This window comes from Rutilus rutilus (assembly GCF_951802725.1).
Source record: "Rutilus rutilus genome assembly, chromosome: 11".
NCBI classification, from domain to species: domain Eukaryota; kingdom Metazoa; phylum Chordata; class Actinopteri; order Cypriniformes; family Leuciscidae; genus Rutilus; species Rutilus rutilus.
This window is the reverse complement of record NC_140216.1, coordinates 12839591-12864015: the sequence shown is the minus strand read 5'-3', so window position 1 is coordinate 12864015 and position 24425 is coordinate 12839591. Positions and strand designations below refer to the sequence as shown.

The window sequence follows — 24425 nt, the reverse complement described above, 5'->3', positions numbered from 1 at the left end:
TAATGGTTGCCATGGGAATCTTGAGTATGAGTTGGACTTGTGTTGTTAAAGAGGCCACAGGTTATTTTTGTGTATGCGTACTGTGAGTCAGACTATACCAAAAACTGCTGACGTCCCTTCCCAAAGTACACTTGCACCACTTCTGCCTAATGATCTCCTACCAAAGCGACATAATAACCATGCATGAACATGACGGTTAGCCCACCAAATACCAAATCTGTAGTGTAAAACAACCAGAGGATCAGAGAGGATATTATTCCACAGAAAAAATCATTGTATTATTTCAATAAAGGAGCACTAGTAAAGATGCTTTGAGGGGAAACAGAGCAAGAAAGTGCGTTAGGAAGAGGGAGAGGGAGCCGAGAGTTTCCTCCCACGTACACATACAGGAAGTCACTGCTGTGCAGATGCAAAGCGTCATTAGTGGGGCTGACTTATCTGTGCTGAGGTAATGCAGCAGACCACTTTTTGATTCAGACAAGAGATGAGATACAAATTAAATGTTTACACAGCTATTAAGATCAAGACACTTCACACTCTCACTCAAAGGCAAGGTCCTCCTTTTTCATTTCCGTGCTATGATTCTGGACCTCCTCGTGTGAGGTTTAAAGGGCAGTGACCAAAGACCACAAAAAAGGACGAGAGATCACTCCAAACATCAAGCATCCTGGAAACACAGAGGGAGGAAGCAGTTTCATTAGGCCGTGGAAGAATTCAGACCAAAACAAAACAAGCAAGAACAGTTTGTGCGTATTTTTGCACGCACAGGAATGTGTGTAGGCTGCTCCGTTTCTACCATATAGTGATTACAGACATCATTGGTAAAGCTTACTTGTTTGTGTTTGTGTGCAACAGAGAAGATAACTTTGAATGTGGAGGATTTATTGGAGGTTGAACTCCTCTAAGTTTGTGTGAGTAATACGGAAGAACGTAGGAGAGAGGGAGGAGAAGGAAGAGATGAGAGGAGGTTACCCGTAATAACAAACCAGGAGATGCTAAAAAGAGAAAGGCTATGTTCTAAAATGCCTACTGCTACGGCACAGTATATACTGCATACTGCCTACATTTTTTAAATGCAGTATGTAAAAGTTAATGCATTATGGATTAAAATTAAAAAAAAATGCAAACTGCTATCTAATTATTTTTTAAGATATAAATACATAGTACTATAGTAAATTAAGCTGGATGTTCACTACAGTTAAGTTACTTACACAAAGCCAATCAAGAAAACTCCCTGTGTCAGTGCTTTACATGTGAAAGTCATGTGAAATCTGAATATTTATGTTATAATAAAAGTATTAGTTAAGTAATGTTATTATAAATATTATTATTTTATGTTATACATGTCAGTATGTGATTTACCCCCAAAAAATACCCCCCCCCCCTCCAAAAAAAATTAAAAAATATATAGTATATAATTGTCATAGTTGTAATTTGCATATTTCTTTTTATTCAATTATTTTTTTATAAAATTAATTATCATAAAATTGTATAAATAATGAGCTTATTCTTTCACCAGAAATCCTTAAGTAATACATTTAAATATTTTACAAAATGTCGTAACTCCTGGTGGTCTGATCAAATAACGAGTCAAGAAATATATTAATTTTGCTGCTGATGTAACTTCCGTTCCTTTGTCATGAGGAAAGTCCAGAATGAGTGCATTGGATTGTGGGATACTGTATTCTGCTCAGTGTGCTCTAAAACTGGACATTTTGATGCAATGAGGCTGGGTATTTCATGCATAAGGAAAATTATTATACTGCACACAGTATAAATATACAGCAGAAATAAAGAGTGACATGGTAGTAGAAAAAGCGTCTAGAGAGAAAAAAGCGAGTGACAGAGTGAGTAAGGGTGCAACACATCCTGTTTTGGAAACCGCAGCCACTGGTGTGTGTGTGGTTGACCGGATGAGGTCAAAGGTGCAAGGGGGTGTTCAGATAAGCAGCATGGGGAATTAGGGAATGAATGGAAGGGCAGTTCGTCAGCTGGGTCATTGGCAGAAATTTGAAAGTAACACATTTTCCCTCCTGGAAGTGGGGAAAGAGAAAGTGGAACACAGTTTATCAGCCCCCCCTACACTTCTTATTTACGACCAACCATAACCGGGAGGTGCTGGCCTGGCGGCGCAGCATGTCTTTCCCGGCGCGCTCTGCGTACGGGAAGCCAGCAGCCGAGGTCCTCCCTGTGCTTTATTGATCTGGAAGTTGTTTGTCAGGGTGAGGGCTGCTGAGGACGGCGCAAGATGAGACGCTCCCGCAGAAGGCCAAACGGAGAACAGAACAGAGCGGAGGAGAGGGAGGAGCAAAAGCCAATAAAAGTGTAATGGACTGCACAAAAATAGAACGTTTTAATTGGGAGGAAGTGGGTGAAAAAAATGGAACAATGAGGAGGAAGAAAAGCATGTGATTAAAATGCCGGAGGTCGATATGGACTCCAAAATGCTCACACAGTGGCAGGGACAACACGGCAAGTCCTGCCTTCTCATCCCTCCAGCGAGCTGTTTTTCCTTTGTATTCCCATGCAAAAGGTCATGTCATTGTTGTACAATAATAAAGTGGATGTTCATCCTGTGTGGGGCACAGTGATCTTGTAGCTACAACAAATGTGTCAAGTGGCTAAATGCCTAAACAAATTATTCATTCACATTCACTGAGCCACAAATGTCCTCAATCAATATATATATATATGTAAAAAACGATTTCTATCTATCTATCTATCTATCTATCTATCTATCTATCTATCTGGTGCCACATGGCTGTGCAACAGTGCTGTAAACATTTGTTCTACATCTCTCTCTCTCTCTCTCTCTCTCTCTCTCTCTCCTCCTCCTCCTCCTCCTCCTCCTCCTCTCCCGCCTGCACTTTAGACTAGCACATTGTGTCATTCCCTCTCTCACTTCTCTCCTCCTCCTCCCACCTTGAGCTTTACATCGCATTGACTGACCCGACACTCACTGGATGAGGATGTGGTAGAATAGACTTCAAACATAGAGTGTGCCTCACAATAAACCTGCACCTTTCGTTTTGTTGTCAACTAAATATTTTGAGTTTATCATTCGAGTTTAATGGATGCAGATGTGAACGCGCTTTTTACTTTGACTTCACTTTTTTTTGTGTGTGACATCGTGCGCATTCTGAATCAAATCCAAACCCGCTGAGATTTACCTATCTTCTCCAGTCGGGAAAACATCAAGGAGAAGAGGACACGGTGAACAATTTTTAACTACAGAAGCATCTATACTCATTAACAAAGTTTCCAAGAAATTCACAGGCGCACCGAGAAAGATTTCCTCTTTGCGAATCCCGTTTCCTCAGCGCATTCGGAGAAAGAGGGAGGCTCGAGAAATCATGGTGGTTTCTATGGAGAGGGTTAAGAGACCAAAGTTTCACTCCTGTAAGTTGGGTGAGTCGGTTTGAGCTTCAATAATCGACGCGTTTTCTCCGAGGGAACAGTTTTGCCACCACATTCACGAGACACGGATTTTAACGGTTGGAAAGAACGGGAGACTTGCAAGTGGGATGATTCCAAATGACGACCTGACCTGTGGTAATATACTAATTCAATTAATTGAACTATTTTTATTCTATTCAGTAAAGCTTTATTTAAAAATGTGTTTTAATATATTGAAGTTAAAGTGAGGTCGCGTTCTTGCGTCCCGTGGTTGGTAAATTCTGGTTTGTGTTTGCGTCACTCTTTAGAAGTTCAATAACGCAGCGGGTTTTTTATTTTTATTTTTTTTTTAGCTTGACGTTTTAAGGCGTGTAAAGTGAAATGTGTGTTAAATGTGTAATAACGCGTCTCCAAACCCCATGGTTCAGTTTGATTCGGTTTATGAACCCAAAACGTGTCATGTGCGAATGTGGTTGAGAACGGCTGTACGTTTAATTAATGATGCCCTCTAAAAAATAAAGGTTTCAAAATGTTTTTTTTTTTTTTTGCAGCATGCCATAAAAGATCCACTTTGGGTCCTCCAAAGAACCTTTCAGTGAACAGTTTTTTAAAAGAACATTTTCTTAGTGCAAATAAATCTTTAATGATCTGAAGAAACTTTGTGCACTATAAAGAACATTTTGTACAGCGGAACGATTCTATGGATTTTTAAAGTTATTCATGGACGCGTGATGCGATTAGAGAACAGTTAGGCTATCACATTCTACTGATTGTTGAAGTAGTAGACATTTTTAGTAGTTTCTATGAATAAACAAGTAACTTTGTGAATGATGGACATTCTCTGTTCTGCAGAAAGTGCATCTCAAATGTGTCTCTGTCTTGATTTTCAGAGTCTTAGTCCTTACTATTCATTTTGAGAATGAAAGAGTTCCGGATGGGGCCGTTGAGGCTAACTCTTCTAGTTCTGCTGAGTGGTGTGTCATTTGGAGTGGTTGAACTGGAGCCCCTCCCTCAAAACCAGCCTCAGTCTCTCAGTCCCCATCCACCTCAACAGAACATCACCTTGGCAGTCATCCTACCTCTACACAACACAGAGTATCCCTGGGCATGGCCCCGGGTGGGCCCTGCCTTGATTTGGGCCCTGGACAAGGTCAATTCTGACCCCAACCTGCTGCCTGGCTACCATCTACAATTGGTCTTCAATAGCAGCGAAAACAAAGACGGAGTGTGTTCGGATTCAGTGGCTCCTCTTGTGGCCGTGGACCTAAAGTTTTCATATGATCCTTGGGCTTTCATCGGGCCGGGTTGTGACTACTCGTCCTCACCTGTGGCACGCTTCACCACACATTGGGAGGTTCCGATGATCACGGGTGGGGCGAGGGCGCAGGGTTTCAATTTGTACTCGTCCATCACCAACACCGGCCCTACCCACAAGAAGCTGGGTGAGTTTGTGCTCAGGATGCACCATCATTTCGGCTGGCACAAACACGCCATGCTCATGTTTAGCGATAATAAGAAAGATGACCGGCCATGCTACTTTGCCGTGGAGGGGCCGTACACAGAGATGGATAAAGACAACATCACAGTAGAAGACATGGTGTTTAATGAGGATGATGAACCCATCCGTTATGATGAGTATATCCGGGACATCAGCCATAAAGCTCGCGGTAAGTGTGACATGAGTGGGCAAGGGATGTCAAGTAGGAATGGTGGGCTACTGTTAAATGTCACATTTGTCAAAAGAAAAAGCTCTTGCTCAAATGATCTGAATGTCATTGATTTGAGGAAGCTCAGCTAATTTTTGTCGTCATTATTTATTGTAGCACATTCAAAAGCTATTCACACAGCAGCGTAATACAGTTGTCAGTCCCATTTAGAGTACTTAATGCTCTTTTGAAAAAGAAGTGTGCTCAATCATATTGAATGTGCACTTATAAGTGTACTTCAAATCTTAAACGTACTTGCTAATATACCAAGTTCTGTCATGAAACTCTAGATGGCGCAGGCTGATAGGTCCTTAACTCAATTTGGTAGCGATTTCATTGGTATCTACATAGCTCATAGCGCCAAATTATTACAAAAAACATTTCATTCAGGTCACACCAAAGTATATTCTTTAAATTATATTTTTCCATAATAAGTACTATTTTTAAAAGTGTGCTATAGTGTACTTCTTTTTCACAAGAGTATGGTTGTGTTTATAATCAGTTCAGTTATGTAAACAAACTCACAACTTGAAATATACTGTACAAGTCACAACTAAAGTTTAGCTGATATGCGCTGAACTGCAGCGTCATGTCATTGCATTCAATACATAAGTATGGGTAGTTTATGTCTGTCTAACATTAATGTTAGTGCTATTAACCACTCTCAGTTTATGAAAAATATTGTGTGGTTGAGTTTGAAAGGGGTTGGAATCAGCATTTTGAAATGCCGAACAATTTAGAATAAGAATAAAATCCATAAAGAGACAATACAATTTTGATATTTTCTAAATGGTTTTCTTTCTCTGCATTTTTCATGAATTGGAGAAGAGTATTGACTTTGGTTGCCTGCCAATATAGACGTTATTTGATCTATTCTTGTCTCCCTTTAAATGCGCAGGACAATTTGAGATTCACACCTGGTATAAAAATTAAATCCGGTTGTCAATTCTGAACATTGGCTATGTTTGCATGCAACCAAATAATCCATTAGTAATAAGACTGATGGCTCAATTGGACTGAAAATCTGAAAAGTCTGCATGTAAACACATCCATCAATCTAGGGTACGTATCCCGTACAACGATGGAACAACTCGCTACATAAAGGGATAGTTCACCCAAAAATGAAAATTCTGTCATCATTCACTTACCCTTATGTTGTTCCAAACCTGTATGAGTTTCTTTCTTCTGTTGAACACAAAAGAAGGTAACCAGACAGTTGACGGTTGACCAGACTTTTTTTTTTCTACTATGAGAGTCAACGATGAGAGTCATGCTGGTAACGATGGATCTTACCGACCATATTTGGCTAACAATGCTTTTGGGAAACATACTCCTGATTGAGTTCGATCTGAATGAAATTCAATAGGATTGAAAGAGTCTGATCTGATCAACAAGTAAAATAAAGCTCGTAAACATGTCTCACGAACATGCATATGTTTATGTAGGCCTACGTCTTGCGTGTTAAAAAACGGCTCAGTGGAGGAGACTGAATATTTACAAAATATTTGCTAAAAAGCTCTTCTGACATATATGTCAGCTTTATTTTTTAGATAGTCTATGTCACCAAGGCACGTGGCTCAGGTGACATTATCTCAGTGACTTTCTCTGGTTGTGAATGTGGCAACTGAAGCAGTGACATGCTGAAGTTTTGTTCAGAATACATGTAATGTACATGTCAATTAATATGTAAATCAGATTGCAAAGTTTAGGGTTCATAAATATAAACTGAACATACAGAATCTGAAATTGGATTGGATTCATTCGGCTTGATGAAAATTAGTCACCTTTTATTTATTATTTATATAGCTAGCGCTTTTTACAATACAGATTGTTTCAAAGCAGCACTTTATAACAGGAAAATAATGCAACAGAGTTTGTTTCTTCTGTACACCAGATCTAGAAGAAAATTGTTTCGTAGGCTAGCTTAAGTAAGTTCAGTGATGGATAATTTTTGCTGTAAAAAAGTTATTAATTTAGTTAATTTATATAGCCAGGATCAACAGTACAGTTGATCAGCCAAAACAGTGATGTCATCGTCCAGCTCAGTTCAGTTCTCATGTAATGGTGTCAATGCAGGCAGATCAATAATATTGTCGAGTATTAAGTGTGAAGTGTGAATATTAAGTTGAATATGAAAATTAATAGTGCATGTACAGTAAATATACCTGACTGACTGAATGAAAGCAGCCAACGTGTTTATCTGCTAAAAAAAATTTTTTTTACTCTTCTCACTATATGTCAACTTCTGTATTTTTATTGAGTTGTGTGCCCTCAAAATATTTAAATAAATAGTAATTAATACAAATCTAAAAATAATTAAATAATTATAAATCACAAATTTAAAAAATAGCATTCATTTGATATTTAACAGGCTGAATATGACGAATTCCATTTACAAAAGTACACACTCCTATAACTATATGTTCTAAGATAACAAAAGAAGAACAATATTAAATTTGACTGTAATGCAAATATTGACATAAATGTGACTGACAGGTTCATAACTAGAGCCTATAGACTTTTAGTAATTACAGATTTATTACTTAAGTCTGTCTGCGAGCTGACACAGGTGAGCAAAAACAGGAAGCAGAAGCCCCCTGAGCTCATCTGTGCCTGAGGCCGAGAAATGAGTTCACTGAAGCACAGCTCTGGAAACTATTAAAACACAAGAGATGCAAGAGCACTCTACCTTGTCCCTGTGCCCCTGCAGAGGTTGATAGAAACACTTGAGCATTTCATAAAAGTATTTACAGGTAATAAAATCCTGGCTGGGAATATGCAAATTGGAGAAAGACACAAATGGAGAGAAAGAGATGTATAGAAATGATGAGAAGGGAAAGAGTACAAATGGAATAATTTTGAGAAAATTGCTGCCTCACTGTTGGCGGCACACACCAGGTGAAAGAGACATGAGAGTCAAGGTCGCCTCCTCTTCAGGGGCAGAATAAAAAGAACTGACAGACAGGTGGAGATTGATAGAGGTACAGTGTTAAAGAACTGAGAGAATAGATACTTGCCTCTCTTTTGTCCTCCTCACATTGTGATGGTCTCAAATGATTCTGTATCGATCCACAAGAAATTTTAACCTGATTTTATTTATTATTGTTAATATTTTTTAAAAAGCACAAAGCATTACGGATAAGTTAACACTCAAAGACGACATGTACTGTTACATCTGTTGCACATATGTATTTATATCATGCAAAAGTTGCTTTTATACAGCACAAACAAGCATTCACTTGAGCCTTTAGATAAGTGTCACAACCGAGGACAAAAAGGCTGAATGGAGATGTATTTTACAATATCTTTAAAAAATCAACCAGCTAGCATTGCATGTCATGAACTCTATATTTAAAGGAAATATGTAATTTCAATCACAATGCAAGCAGGGGAAACTAAATGGAAGCTCGTTTCTGCCATGGAATAAAAAGGTAATCGCGACTTTATATATCACAATTATATCTTTATTTCTTGCAAATCCGAGCATATTAATCTTGAAAAATGTTAACATTCCTCAATTCAGACTTTTTCCGTTGCGGCTATGGGTTTGTGACGCAATTTTTGTTTTCTCTGAATTATGAGTTTATGACACAATTCAAAATTTATAACACAATTCTGATCATGCAGTGTGACTTTATATCTTAAAATTGCAAGAATTCTTTACATATCCCAATTCTGACATTATTCCTCAGAATTTGGAGATGTAAAGTCTATGCATGTTATAATGACCTTTTTTACTTTTCTTTTTTTATCTGAAAATGGACAGTTTATGACACTTTCTAAAGTTGATCAGCCACAGACAGCAAGATGGCTACTATTTATAATGTACTGTGATTTGGGATGCAATAATTCTGACTGTGCATTTTCTGCATTCAGCCAGAGAGTTATGAGGAAACAATGTATTGTTCATCTCAGAACATCTCAGGATAACTTAAATGATAATCTTAAATGTAAATCTGTCTAAATTATCTTTGGCTGTTGGCCTGTGCTTACAGTATATCCAGACAAGTGTCCTAATAACATTGTATTTGTTTTTTTTGTTTTTGTTTTTTGTTTTTAAATCTTTATAACCTATTAAACATAATGGTGATGAATGAGGACTTACAATATAATATGAAATTAAATACTAAGCAAATTTATTTGAAATATAAATTTATATTTTATTTAAAAAATTATGTTTGCATTACACATTAAGCTATAATATCTATCAAATAATTTGACTAAGTTTGAAGACAATAGGTATATATTGATAAAACGGTAATGCTAAATAATGGTTCAGCAAAGATCGACAGCTAGTTTCCTGTATGAATAAATGAAACAGTCCCTTGTGACTTTTGTGCTTCTTGGCTGTGGTTTATAGTTTTATTTTGGGCTTTATGACTCCCGTTACTTTTATTGACCTTGTCACCTTGCCATTTCTTCTTGTGAGCATGCAATCAATCAATTTGCAGGCTTAGCTGGCACGGTGGTGGGGGTACATTTGAGAAGGATATTTGTGATACTTTGCACTGATCATGAAGTCATGCTGTGTATTCTCTGTGTATGTGTGTGTGTGTGTGTGCGCGCGTGCGTCAGTGCGTGTGTGTGTGTGTATACCCATGTAATTACATATAGTATTTATTGTTATAACACAGTAATGAGCGGCACTATTTATCTAAATAACAATATTCTTTTTTACTTCTATTCTATATACTATAAAACATTTCAGAGTGAATATGCCAAAAGATAAGTGATTAATACAATAATAATAATAATAATTATAATTATTATTATTATTGTGTTGTTGTTGTTGTTAAGTGAAAGTTAAAATGGTCATATAATTACCATAAGAAAAAGAAACCAATAATAATAATAATTATTAATTATGTTTATTCATTGAAATGGACATTTTCGACAGAAGTGATGCTAATAAAATACCTCTGTCATAATGCTCTCTTAAGTGTGATGTAAAACTAGCTTACTGGAATGTCTTCAGGAGACGTAATTATCAAATAAAATCACTATGATATTCAACGTGTTAGCACCATCAAAATAATATTAAATATATGGTAACGCTATAAGTCAAGTCACCTTCATTTAGATACAGATTGTTAAGCTTTACAATGTTTCATTTGTTAACATTAGTTAATGTATTAACTAACATGAACAAACAATAAGCAGGACATTTATTACAGTATTTATTAATCATTGTTAATGTTAGTTAATAAAAAATACAGTCATCCATGTTAGTTCACAGTGCATTAACTGGTAACAAATACAACTTTCGATTTTAATAATGTATTATTAAATGTTGAAAATAACGTGAACTAAAATTAATAGATGCTGTAAAATTGTTAGTAATTGTTCATTCTTAGTTCAACTAAAGTATTTAACTAATGTTAACCTTATTGTAAAGTGTTACTTAGCATATTGTAAAATATATTGCAAAATATAATCAGCCCTAGTTTCTCAGCATGCATCATGCCATGCATTACAACACCTGTTATGCATGCCAATGTCACAGCACAATTTTCATGACATTAGAGTGAATTTTTCCCAGGGATGAATTGTCTTTTTTGCCGATTTCTGTGGTCTTCACAGAGTAATAAGTTATGAGCATAGGGGTTTGGAGGTTTGGACCGGTCCTGGTGGTTTATAAGAGCCAGCAGTGCTGGTAAGCCTCATTGTGAACGTCAGTGCTCTGGCTGAGAAGTAGGCGTAGAGCTAATTCAAACAGCATGGTTTTGTCCAAGAGCTGGATTACATCCTGAATTTGTGCTTTTCATGTCACTGTTTACCCCCAGAGCGCTGTTTACCAAATCAAAGCTGCGATTTGTGTAGAAAAAGAGAATGAAAAAGAGAAACATACCAGTATATAGTATCCTGAGGGAAGTTGTGGTCTTATAACCTATAATGGTGGAAATTCTGCCATTGTAATTACGAATTAATGCTGGTCGCAAATGTATTTTTTCTCACATGCTGGTTTCGGGAGAGTGAAATAAATGCTTATTTCCACATGGCAGCATGGCTGCTTTGGTGAAACAGATATGGTGAACAGATGCTTAAAGTAGAGGTGAGTAGTTGTTAAGATGTACAAAGTGGCTGTTAGTGTTTTGCTAGGTGATTGCTAGGAATTTCTATGCGGTTGCTAGGTGGTTTCTGGGTCATGAGAACCACCTTCAATTTCTTTATGATGTTGTGGTTGTGCAGATCCTTTTTTTTTCCGTTTCATTGTCAGGTGAAAATGTAGAAAACAATAATAAATACCTATTATAAGAAACCGATAATAATAATAATAATAATAATAATTAATATTATATTATTATTTGATTGCTATAATTATTTTTTATTATTGCTATAATTATTATAATTGGTATCTTAAAATAACTATAATTGTTATTGTACATATAAGAAACCAATAATAATGAATAATAATCATACATTTTTTATTATTGTTGTTGTTTTTGCTGTTGTTGTTTTTATAATTTCCTATAATAAGTTATTATTATTATTATTAATGATAATAATAACTTATTCTAGGAAATGAATTACAATTATTACTATTATTATTATTACATAGCACATTTCATATATAAAATGCAAAGTAGTTAATAGGTAAGAATACAAAAACAGACTGTAAATAAATAAATAACCTACTAAAATATATTTACAAAAAAAAAAACTAAATTAAAAAAGAAACTTAAAAAATTTTGCTTGCTTTAGCAAACACTAGTAATAGTAGAAATTATGCTTCCTGTGTCTTTACTATGGAAATCTGCTTCCAGACCAGTTGGTGCACGTCTGTGTCTGGAGTGTCTATTTAGGAATTACCTCAGAGATGGGCTGCGCTCCACACGGCACTTCAGCTGGACTAACACTTTCACAATCTCCTTGGCCGCCATGATTGAATCCACTGAACAGGAACCAGGTTGTTTCCATAGAGACAGGGAGCATCTGTTCAAATGCACAAAGACAAGTGGGCGTGACAAGACCTGTCACCTGTCGACTGAATCGTATGTTTTCGTTTAACATGGAACAGAGCTGTCAGAAAAATAAGCCCTTAAACCAGACACCCACACGTGGACCAAACTAATAGCCACAGATAGCCAGGTACCACCCATCCACTCACAACAGAAATACTTTTACCTGCCTCAATGCCCACACATAAAAACACACATTCTTGACTATCACATGTGGTAACAAACCGCTGCAGCGTTATTGACACCTAACACCTAATAAAATGTCTCGGTTATGTATGTAACCCTCGTTCCCTGAGGAGGTAACGGAGACGTTACGTCAGTGACTGATGAAGGGGGATTTCGCTTAGAAGCCTATCACCTTCGAGTTCTTACAAAACGAGTCAATGGCAAACAATGTCATGGGTCTGCGGAATTTGCATAGCGCAACTCCGCCCCACCACGTGGGTAAAAAAAGAGCAGCGCGGCACTCTCGCATAATGTTATGCTGAGGAGCCGAGACTGAACTCCCGGCTGTTCCAGCAGTACAGTGGTTGTGGCAGGGGGACGAAACGCAACCCACCGCTCTTCTTGGGTACAATGAAGTATGGGCTGTCGAAGCCAGACTTCATTTTGGCTGGAGGGAAGGTCTAGGTCGCACCCTTCGCCAATAGGGAGGCGACCTCCGCACGCATGATAGGGGAATTGCCACCCACCATGATATAGCAGACTCCCCGAAAGCGGGGAGGAGACCGTGCGAACTGAATCGCATAGTCGAGACTGATGGTTCTCGCGAGCCAGCGGGACAGATTGGGAATATCTAGCCAGGCTCCCAAAATCTGAACCAGCGGGGTCATGTGAACCACAGGCATACCCACGATGGGGCAGCGAGGCGGAATGACCAGCCCAGACGTGGGAGGCGGAGCGTTCCAGTGTGGGGGCATGGTCATGTGCCACATCCTGACAGAGGAGGCCAGGGAAGGACGAGCGTTCCGTGGCGACCTCCTCTGGCAGGGGTCTGGCGACAAGGGGGACGAGAGTGATGAGGCGGAGTGTCGCACACTGCCATCCGCAGCCTCTGGGGGCTCAGAGATTGGAATGTCAGTTCTTTCTTGAAGGGAGAACAAAAGATTCTCCCCCAGCCCTCCACCGGAGGAAGGGGTGGCCCTGCAACCACCTCCTGAGAAGAACTGCAACCCTTCTCTGAGCTGCCCATATCAGGAGCGCCACTTTGCCTGACATTTGGCAAGCTGCGTGGCTGGTACGGGCTGGGCGCCTTCCTAGAAGCAGCTGGCCGCCGGGGCAGAAGTCCTCGACCACGCCGCCGAAGAGGCCAGCCTGGGATATGGGGGAGTTGAGGAACAGGGTTCGCTCAGCCTCCCACATATCAGCCAGGTTAAGCCAGAGGTGTCTTTCCTGGACCACGCATGTGGACATCACCTGACCCAGGGATCGTGTGGTCTCCTTCGTCGCCCGTAGATCAAGGTCGTTGGTGGCACGGAGCTCTTCCATGAGCCCTGAATCAGCCCTACCCTCGCGCATGTCTCAGAGCACCCTGGCCTGGTAGACCTGGGGGATGGCCATAGCATGCAGTGAGGAGGCGGCCTGCCCCGCAGCTCTATAGGTCCTCGCCACCAGAGTAGACGAAAACCTACAGGCTTTGTAGGGGTGCTTAGGGTCGCCACGCCAGGTGGAGGTGCTCTGGGGACACAGTTGCATCGCCACAGAACGCTCCACGTGGGGACCCCAGTGTACCCTTTGGTGGCCTCATCGAGGGCAGAGAAGGTGAAAGAGGCCACTGAGCAGTTGCGAAAAGTCAAAGTAGACTTCCACGATCTCATGACCTCTTCATGCACTTCCGGGAAGAAAGGAATAGGGGTTATGCGGAACGCGCAACGTTCGAACCGGAAAACAGGTATAAACATTTCCGGTTTGCATTACCGTATGCATCTGCAGCGGTAGATGATCTCTGAAGTAACTTATTTTGCGCTTTTTTCAGAATACAATTCTTATTTCTGTTTTAATTAAAATGTCACGAATGCTTAAGTATCAGAAAAATTTTTTTTATAAAAAAATAAAATGCAGTCTTCATTTGATTGTTTTAATCGTCTGCAAGCAAATATAAAAGGTTAAACTACTATGATAGCATACAAGTCTAAACTAACTTACTGATAGTTAGCTAACTCTACATCGGGTGCCATTAGCAAAAGCTACATATACTAACTTACATACCTTCATAATCATGAATAAATGAGGAGGCGTAAAAACTTAAATCCTTTATCTAACGGAGTACTCGAGGCTCTGGAAGTCCGTTTGGCAATACGAGGTACATCTGAAATGGATAGAATGGGTAGCTCCTGTAAACACCGGCTATAGAAGGTCGCCATTCCTACGCTGTGTTTACCTCAGTAGCTGACGACCGGAAGTAGTTATATCTGTTTTGTAGAACCCGGAAGTATGTTGCGCATAACCCCTATTGGGGGCAGGTGCTGAAGGGTGTCAGCACACGCCGCCCCCAAAAACCAATCATCAAGCCTTGAGCGCTCGAGACATGGCGGAGGGTTCCACACAAGCCCGATGCTCGCGGCTGCCCAGGAAAGCATGGCAGTCAGTTTTGGATCAGACTCGGGCAATGCTGGCATCCCCGAAGGAGGCAGCACAGCCGAGTCTTCATCTTCAGATGACTCAAGCCCACCTTGTGATGCAGCGATAGACATGACGTCATCTGCCGGGACGCCAAATGAAACGCTGGGCCCGCCACAAGGCTGGCCAGCGACCTCATCCGGAAACCTCACAGGTTGCACGTCGGGTTGTTCCACACAGTCAGCCTCAGATCACCCTGGCCACCAGCCAAAGTATCCCCTCTCGTGGAGAGAATAGATTGGGGTGTGGCAGAGGGGACTCTATTTCTAAGGAGGTCGTTGAGTCTTGATCGCAACATTACGATGGTCATGTTCCCGCAATGAGAATCCACGAATGCTGCCTGAGTGTGATTTACGCCCAAACACTCCAGGCAGCGTTTGTGCCCATCAGCAGAATTAATCTGTCTACCGCACCCAGAAATACACGGGTGAGACATCTTTAAAAAGTGTGCAGCTCTTTTAGAGAGGATAAAACTCAACAGCTGAGCTGAAGCGCCCAGGGAGAAAACACACACTGTTGGCAGATCACTGTACACACCAGCAGCAGGAATGAGATCTCGCTGGAACATGCCGTCACACCAACACCACTGAAGAGTCGCTCGTCTCGTATATAGAACTCATAGACAGCTTGCAGTGGAGAGAAGTGAAGGAACACTTGGCTCCGAAGCAAAAACATAATGCGAGATTGCTGCGCTGCTCCTTTTATACCCATGCAGTGGTGCGGAGATGCGCTATGCAAATTCCGCAGACCCATGGCATTGTTTTGCCATTGGCTTGTTTTGTAAGAACTCGAAGGTGATAGGCTTCTAAGCGAAATCCCCATTCGTCAGTCACTGACGTAACTCAGAGTGACTGAACGAAAGGGAACCATTGTTGCGTTTATCGCTAAGATCTTCTAAATAAAACACTAGGGCTTTTCTAATGAGTCATGCAGAACTGCAGTTTCTATGTGCTGTATTTAGGGGCCGGTTACATGACACCATTTTCAACTAACAACAGAGAACTTTGTATGCATTTTGGCCGTTCATTTCTATGACAACGGCGCTTTGGGGCCCTGTAAATGCAAACTTTTGAAAACCGGTTTTAAAGTGCACATTTTTTAAAACGATACCTTTATTGTCTCTGCGTAAACTACAAAAACGCGAATTTGGGAAAACGGTGACGTCATGCGTATTACATGTTCATTGTAGGCGCGTAGTGTTTCTTTACAAAGTGACATCGCCAACTACTGGCCTGGCAGCATAATACAGCGTTTTTAATCGTTTTGGCAAATCCATGTGAACGTGGATCATTTGCTTACCATTTTGAATATCAGTTATGTTGATAACTTTCTTCATTTTAAATGGCTCATGTTATGAAAATATTCGTATTTTGGAATGCTCGGGTAGGATAACATTATTTCAGCTTCTGTCTGTGCTGTCTTAACTTAGCCTACTTGCTATCTTTCTTTACTTCCGCTTTAATTTTCGTGCATTGACTCGTTTGCTAAACTGAACATCCAGTCAGTTTCCACTCTCAACGACAGCCCCGAAACCGATTCACCATGCTGAATCTGGCAGACTGCCGCTGACATGAGCCCGACGAGAGCCGACAGGTGGAACACACCGCAAAAACTAGCCCGACAGACGCTCGCTGGCGCCCGATTCTTGTTTCCAATGTAAAGGGAAAAAAAACAGCCAGACCAAACCAGCTGCAGCATGATAAGTGTGAACTGACATTTCCAGATCTCAGCCTCTGGACTCATAAAGAACATGTGGCTTTCATTGGGAACTGTGCCAGTTGGAACACTGAGCTCTTGTCAGTCATTTAGACACAGCTGCTAATGATGGGTTGGGTTGGTTGGTGACATTCAGCAGGATGATCCGAGCATCATACGTTGAGGTGTTGATGCTGTTCTTCAGACACATGGTCTTGCGTCACACATTCTGCTCTTGTATCTGATAATACATGTCTTGTATAGAGGGAGCTGGCAACATCTGCTCAGCCTAATGTTGCTCAAAACAGTAAACACAATGTCCAGCTTGCTTTTTTCCATACAATGAATATGGATGGTGACCGCAGTTGTAAATCCTTTCAACTTTAATCATTGAAACTCTTGCCTTTAAGCCTAGCTCTTTATGTTGGTTCATGCTTCTGCATATTGCACCTTGGCACATTTGCAATACACAAGAGAACCAGTGGAGTTTTATGGAGTTTTTTTCTTTTACAAGCATGCAGTACTCAGTGAGCTTGAGCTGAATAAAAACTCTGTATTTTGAATTCTGAGTAACTTTAACATCTCTGTTTAGCCATTGCATTGACACTCTTAACAGAAATTCCCTAACACTGTGTCCTAACCAGATGTGATGAGATAAGATTCCAGCGGCAAATAATTTGTCTGTCCACACCAGATGCGACAATGAGACAAAAACTCTGATTAACATTGAAAAGATACCTTTAATCACGTGTCTTGGTGTTGCGTCTGGTTAGGACACGGTGTAACGCTTCAAAAAGACATTGTAAATAGAAACCTTTGACGCTCTTCATAGAGCGTGCACTGCAGGAGTGTTTAAAAGGAGCAGTTGGTACCAAACAGACTCAGTACTCAGTGCTACTGGTATACTGCAGAAAGATTGGTATTGTTAATTTTTTTTAATTTAAGTATCAGCTTGGTAGCGTAGTACTGGTACTTTTGACAGCACTTCTAAAGAATTAGTAGGTCTGTCCAAGCAAACATTTAGCCTATAATCTTTGTCATTCATGAAGTCTGATAAGGATATTCCTGACTCGCGTTTGAGGAGTAATCAGGCAAAGCCTGCAGTTTCAGTCATTTCCCATAAAAGAGGCCATCTGTTGCCTCCACGGACTCAGAAAGAGCTGATTATAATAGTGCCCAGTTGTTGAGACAAGTAGAGATTGTCACCGTGTTTCACAGAACGGGTTTGTAAACACAAGGTGACTGGCACATAAAAGCAGCCATTGGCATTTCCAGTCGATGCAAAAACCCCAAAGACCCATGGGAGGCTCACAGAAAGTAGAGGTGCCTTCTGCAAACAGACAATCTAGAGTTCCAGTCAGATCTGATTGGAGGTTTAATTCATCAGAGCGACTAGCCCCTCATGCCACCTGAGGAACAGCCCTGAGTCAATGGCAAATTGCCGACTTTATGTCTGGAGTATTCTGATTATCGAAAAGCTTCCGGAACAACATATTTTCTTCATTATAAATGCCATTATGTCACTGTGCACCTTTTGCCAATTTTTTGCTCTTTAAAGATTAGGGATGGACTAATATTTTCTGGCCGATAATTATTGGCCAGAAGCCAATAATTATTTTCATATTATGGTTGATAAATAATTAATTGTATATTATTTTTGTCTGAATAAATTATAAAATACTAAAAACTACAATCAGTCATTTTAAAATGAATTTAGGCATCACAACATTCTAATGTACAGTATAAAAATCTGTATACTCAGTATAAAAAATGAATAAAAATTCATTTTGATATTTGCTAAATTTTTCATTTAACAGTGTTATTAAATTTGTTTTTTTAAAGGTTAACTTTAAGTGAGCATTAGATGTAAAAATACAGGGAAAAAATACGGATTAATATTCAATATCGGCCAATACTGATAAATGTACAAAATCTCTAATCCGAGAACTAATGTAATACCGATATATCATGCATCCCTAAAGAAATTACATTACAATTAAAAAGATGTTAGAGTTAAAATTAAGGTAACATTTTCTACAAGGCCATGTATTTTAGCATGGCATCTTTTATGAAAAGTTTCAATTGAAATCCATTTATGTCCATTAAAATCCATTATGAATGTGAGATAGGTTTCCCTTTTGAGGCCAAGTTATGTATGTAGCATGGGAGTCAAACATTGCTCAGCCACCCACCTAGCAGGTTTAATTAACTCAAAGTTTCTGTTATCCTTGAAAGCTTGAGGCTTTTCCGGTAAATGTCTTTGTGGATCATTCATTCTGACGGTCTGACACTGGATAGCTATTCATCACAGGGTGCAATGAAAGACATTCTCAGGGCATTAGAGCATCAACCACCTTGGAAGAGCGAGACAGCAGAGGACAGTGACAAAGGCAGAATGAAAATGCTCTCTTACAGTAATACCGACACGCTTTGGCTACACACTCACATTCATAACAGCCGGGTAAATATATCTCCTACATGCCTGGGCATGCTTGTCACACAGCATTCTCTTTAATCAGTATCTGTGACAGGACTTTATTAAGAATATGAAAACTGACATCTCAGCTGGTGAGGGATGAGAAGCATCAGTTTGGGCCAAGTTTTCATTTTTATTTACTCTGAATTATGGTGAGTAGGGCATTAATATGTAAAATTACTTTTGAGGCAGTAAGACTGTGCATGACTTGGTCCAACCAAAATACTGTGTAGTATAGCATACTATAGCATGTAAAAAAGTGATATTTTGGTTCGGCCCAAGATTCAAATGTTGTCATTATTTACTCACCTAAGTGTTTTTCTAAAGCCATATGACCTTTATTTTTCTGAACACAAAAGAAGAATAAAAAAAAAATTATGCACTTGTTTCTGTAATGGAAACGAATGGTGAAAGCTTTGAAAAAGGATGCAAAAGTATCATAATGCAGTGATCACATGCAAGTTTTCTGAAGTCATATGATAGGGTGAAAAACAATCTGAAATGTTAATATTGCATGTATTTTGCTGCTTATCAAAGTCCCCATCAAAACAAAATGGTCAATTATTATTTTTGATGGAACATTGCAGTATTTATTAGCCTACATGACTTACTTGTGCACATCATTATTTAATTTTTCTTAAACTAAATAATAATGTTGCCTTACAACTAGCTGCAATAAAGTAGTTTATTTTATTTCGGTTAACATTTATTTTATTTGACGTAACAAAAGTGTTTTTATATATATATATATATATATATATAGTTTTAGATTTGGTTAATTAATTATAATAACCTTCATTGGAACAGAACTTGTATGGCTGAATGCTAGATTAAGTCAGTGCTTGGCAAAGCATGTGTATGGTGTTTTTTCATGGGTGGGTAGTGTTGGTACATTGGCGCTCAGACTGGTAAAGCCCCAATAAGGAGCTATCAAAAACGACCCTGACAATACTCCCCAAACATTAATCTTTCAACACTGACTTGTATAAATACAATATTTGGTTAGCAGAGTTGGCATATAAAGCCTTGTTTATTGCCTGGGAACATAATTATTGTGGAGGAGGACAGTGCTTGATGTAAAAATATTGTGTTTGGTATTTATATCTTTGTCTTTGAGTTTTTTGTTCTTGGTTAAGTTTTTTTTATGCAATATCTGACAGGGGCCATATACATGGCAGGTCTGTTTGATTTACAGACCTTGATTCAATTATTTTACCTTTGGTCTAATCTGATTTTATCTGACTACAGGAGAATTCATATACAAAAAGCTATTCACATGAAGTGACTCAATCTGACGAGAAAACAGCGACTGCATGAAATGACAAAAAGAAGAAATGCAGAACAAAACAATGAGAGGTAATTTTTCAGTCAGTCAAGTCGTAAACTATTCCCAGCCCTGTCTTCTTGCATTAGATATGACTAAGAAGGAAAAACAGACCTAAATCAAATAGTTCCCAGCAGATTTGGGAGGTCTGCTGTGCCAAAATAATTTAAGGGTACAAAGAGAAGGTACTAGATCATTTTATGAAATGCTGGTAACCACAAACAAGAAACCAGCATCCCATGCTGATCCCAGTATGCAAAACATACCTTATGCTGATGACCAGCAATGATGGATTTTTCTGCAGGCTTCTTCAGTCTTCAGTGTCACATGATCCTTCTGATTTTATTCTAATATGCTGATTTGGTGTTCAAGAAACATTTATTATTATTATCTATGCTGAAAACAGTTGTCCTGCTTAATAATTTTGTGGAAACCACGATACATTGTGGTTCCTTGATGAATAGAAAGTTAAAAAGGCATCCTTGCTGAATAAGTATTAAAGTGCCCCTATTATGCTATTTTAAAGATTCCTAAGTTTTGGATAAAAAAAAAAAATATTCATTTTATTTAAACAGGGACAATGCACAAGTTAACATTAACCTTGTATCAAAACAAGGAGAGATGCATTGTGCCAGGTTGTAGCACAGGTGTCGTAGTCCCTTGGCAGGTCAATAAGACAATAAAACAAAATTCCATACAAGTAAAATACAAAACATAAAAATATACAATTTTACAACCACAGTCACACTTAATTTTCAATTAAAACTATCATATGCTCAATTGTTCCCCCTTCCTAAAACCAACCCCACCACACACACACACACTTCATAAATGTGTACAATGTGGATGTCTCATACAATAGGTACTTTACATGCATCCAAGGTAAAAAAACACTTAAGTTTTCTCATAACATACATTGCAGCATCATCTCTTTTCTCACGGTGACTGAAACAGTTTGATAAAGAATCTGGTCTCTAAACGCCTCCTTTCCAAAAACATACCACTTACTACCACTTACTGTGCACCGCGTGTCAAAAAAGAAACACCCATTACCTTATTTGAATTTCAGCTTTGGAGGCTTCATCAAAACTTGTAGGCTATACACAGTGATACAAACAGTAACGATGACCGTTTACAGTATTAATTCCAGCCAGAATCCTCGTACTTTGGAAGTGTATGCAAAGTGGATTTGCTTTCGCAGCATCTTCTTGACATGTTGACAACACAAACTAAACTCTTGCAGGCTTCAGCTACAACTGCAGTGTTTGAGGGCGGGTCAAAGGAGATGTCATTCGAGGGCAGCCAGTGAAGACCATAGGCTGGAATTATGTTAATTTTTTATAAACCTGCAGGAAGTAAGACTGGAGAGATTGACGACTCGTTTCGGGCATTTATTTTCCCAAACTTTGAATGTTAATGTATGCATTGAATACCTAGAAGAGCTACTACATTTGCTAAATTACTTTTGCAAATATATTTACAGTATGCTTGTACAGAGGACTAAATACTGTACTATCCCACAATGCAACATGTAACAAATAAACCATAAGTATTATCAACCACGATCTTTACCTCTTTCTTAACTCAGATTGGACTGCTGAAAAACGAATACAGCACAATCGAATTAAATACGATGATAATGCAATATGTGCCTTTTTAAAACTTTTATCATTGAATACTGTTCCACACTGTTTTTTGTTTAGAAAATACAGTGTAGTGTGCAGTAGACAATGATCTGTTTCAATTTCAATACTGATTGAGTCTACAATTAAACTGGATTTTCACCAGGACGTCGCCATTAGGGAAATTACATCAGAATAGCATCCAGCCCTGAATGCATTTGACTGGGCTTTGATTCTGATTGCCTGTTGATTAGTGAAATGCGTGTGGAGATTTATCTTAATTAATTTGTCACCAGTTATTATGATCAATGATCCCAGGATGACACAACGCATTGAAGACTGAATATAGTATTTACCACTAACAAGCCAAATGGCCTGAAAATCCACACACAAAAAAATGGCTCTGTTCCAAACCATAGTATGATGCCTTGCCTAAAGCTGCAAAGGAGTCAGACTGTCAGACTAAGGTGTATGATATTATCATGGTATCTATATATTAAATAAATAATATGAAGGATCCAGTACTAATTCAATGTGTATTTATGTCTTAAAAAATGCCTGCAATTTGTGCTCAGTGTGATGCAAGTAGGAAGGTTAATATTTTAATCCATTGCTCTCTATGGAAAATAGTCTGATCAATCACTTTTACTACAAGTTTTGCAACTAAACAGACACGAGCAAGTCATGTTGTTAGAAAAGAAACTATAACTATTCACTATAAAAGAAAAGAAAGAAAGAAAGTTAAACAAAAAGGTGAAGTGAAGGAGGCAGAAGCTATGAGGCAAAGTGCATAACTGAATTCTTTTCTAAGAAATGAGTGTATTAAATCTTGGAAAAGAGCTGCTGTTTCTGAGAGTTAGAAAGAGATTGTCACTGTTCATCCTCGATGCAAACTAGCTCATAGATTGCTAGAAAAGAGTCCACGCTTCAACTATACTCATAGTGCATGAGTGGAGCTATAGAGCTATTGCGTATGTTCTTATGTTCTTCAATTCCATTTGCATAGAGAAGACATGTCTGTTATTGGGCCAGTTATAGAGGATAATGACTGGTGCTTCCCAGTGCATCATAAATGAAGAGCTGTGTGTTGTCCTGTTTGGTAATCTTTTCATCCGAAATAACGAGCCCTCACATCTGTCAGTGTTATTTAAGCCCCACCTGTTGTGAATCCATCACTGCAGCGCTGATGCTGCACACCTGAGACACAAGTGCCTTTTTTTATTGTTGTGGTATGCGATTAGGTTTTATGACATCTTTGAGTTTGGACATAAATCGTTCTGGTTCACTCAAGTATCTAAGTTCATTTTCAAGCGGCCATAGCAACAGATACAGCACTTAATCTTCTGTCACCAGGAGTTCCTCCATAATCAATCATTTATGAAATTACTGCACAATAACAGAGGCTTTCAAAGGCTTCAACCGTTGATAGAAAGTCACAATGAGAGCAGGAGAAAGAGATACTTTTACTGTCTCTGCAGTATGTAGTAGCCTATGTGTACTGTGCTGATCATATATTATATTTGCCAAAAAGTGTAGCATATACTGTAACAAAGTATGCTGCATGAGATACATATTCCACACTTCAATGCAGTGAACTTCTGTGGGGCAAGCAGGGTGGGGCCGAGAGCTGTGGGAACAGAGTCCTTTTTCTGTGTGACACACCGGTCTCGAGTCTCACGGAACGAGGTCCGTGAGGATAAAAAGTGATGACGGTGCAAGATGAGAGAGGACCAGGCCTGGACTATTTATTTTGTGTTTTATGTTTTATTATGTTTATATGCGGCAGTTCTCCGTGAGGGGCTGCCGCTTTACTTTCATTTTGTGATTGTTTATTTTATGATTAAAGTTTTGTTGATCATACGCCGGTTCCCGCCTCCTTCCCCTAACCTTAACATTGTTACATTCTGTTTCCAAATGCAAGTATTTTTCACTCATTGTTTACTGCCAAAAGTTTGTCTGTCTGTCTGTCTAGATAGATAGATAGCCTGTCTTTCTGCCTGTTTGTCTACAGTGGATAGATAGACAGACAGACAGACACACATTTGCATAGATGCACATTTTCCAGTGCAGTAATATTCCATTCCGAACATGTCAGTCTTTGTCTCACGTGTTTTAAAAGGTACTATTGTAATTAACACCTCACCTCACTTCCTCATTAAGCTCACCATTAGGAGTGAGTCTGTGGGTAATTGCTGTGACGATCTTATCTCTCTTTGGCATTTAGGAGTGTGATTCATATGCACATATTCTGCACTTCAACAACTGAGACAGACTCAAATGTTACCTGCTATCCAGTACCTCTTGCACTGCGTTACAGGGTATATACTGTACCTTAAAATATTCTGTGGAATGGTGAATAAAAGCAGGGAAAATTTTGTTAACTTGGATGTTAAAATACTTAACTCAAAATAAGAGGCAGAGACAACTGTACGGCTCTTTGGATCTCTCAAAACACTTCAGTTTGTCTGAGCATCTCGCAAAAATCTGGTTCAATTAATGATGTGAGTTTGGGGTGGGAGTCTCTTATGTACTTACAGAGACTTTTTAAAATGCAACTGCAGATTACCTGTCAAAAATATCAAACCTTGATGCATTAAGCCTTGGAACATGTAGTTCTTGGTAAAATTA

At 39.0% G+C, this 24425-nt stretch overlaps 1 protein-coding gene across 1 annotated transcript in view; it reads left to right on the top strand.

The window, feature by feature from the left end:
• The first annotated feature begins 2939 nt into the window (after positions 1–2939).
• npr1a (natriuretic peptide receptor 1a) overlaps positions 2940–24425 on the top strand; it is a 116154-nt gene continuing 94668 nt past the window's right edge. The window contains exons 1-2 of the mRNA XM_084424018.1: positions 2940–3552; positions 4287–5063. Coding sequence (XP_084280144.1) covers positions 4316–5063 — 748 coding nt within the window. The 5' untranslated portion in view covers positions 2940–3552; positions 4287–4315. The remainder of the gene's footprint in view (positions 3553–4286; positions 5064–24425) is intronic.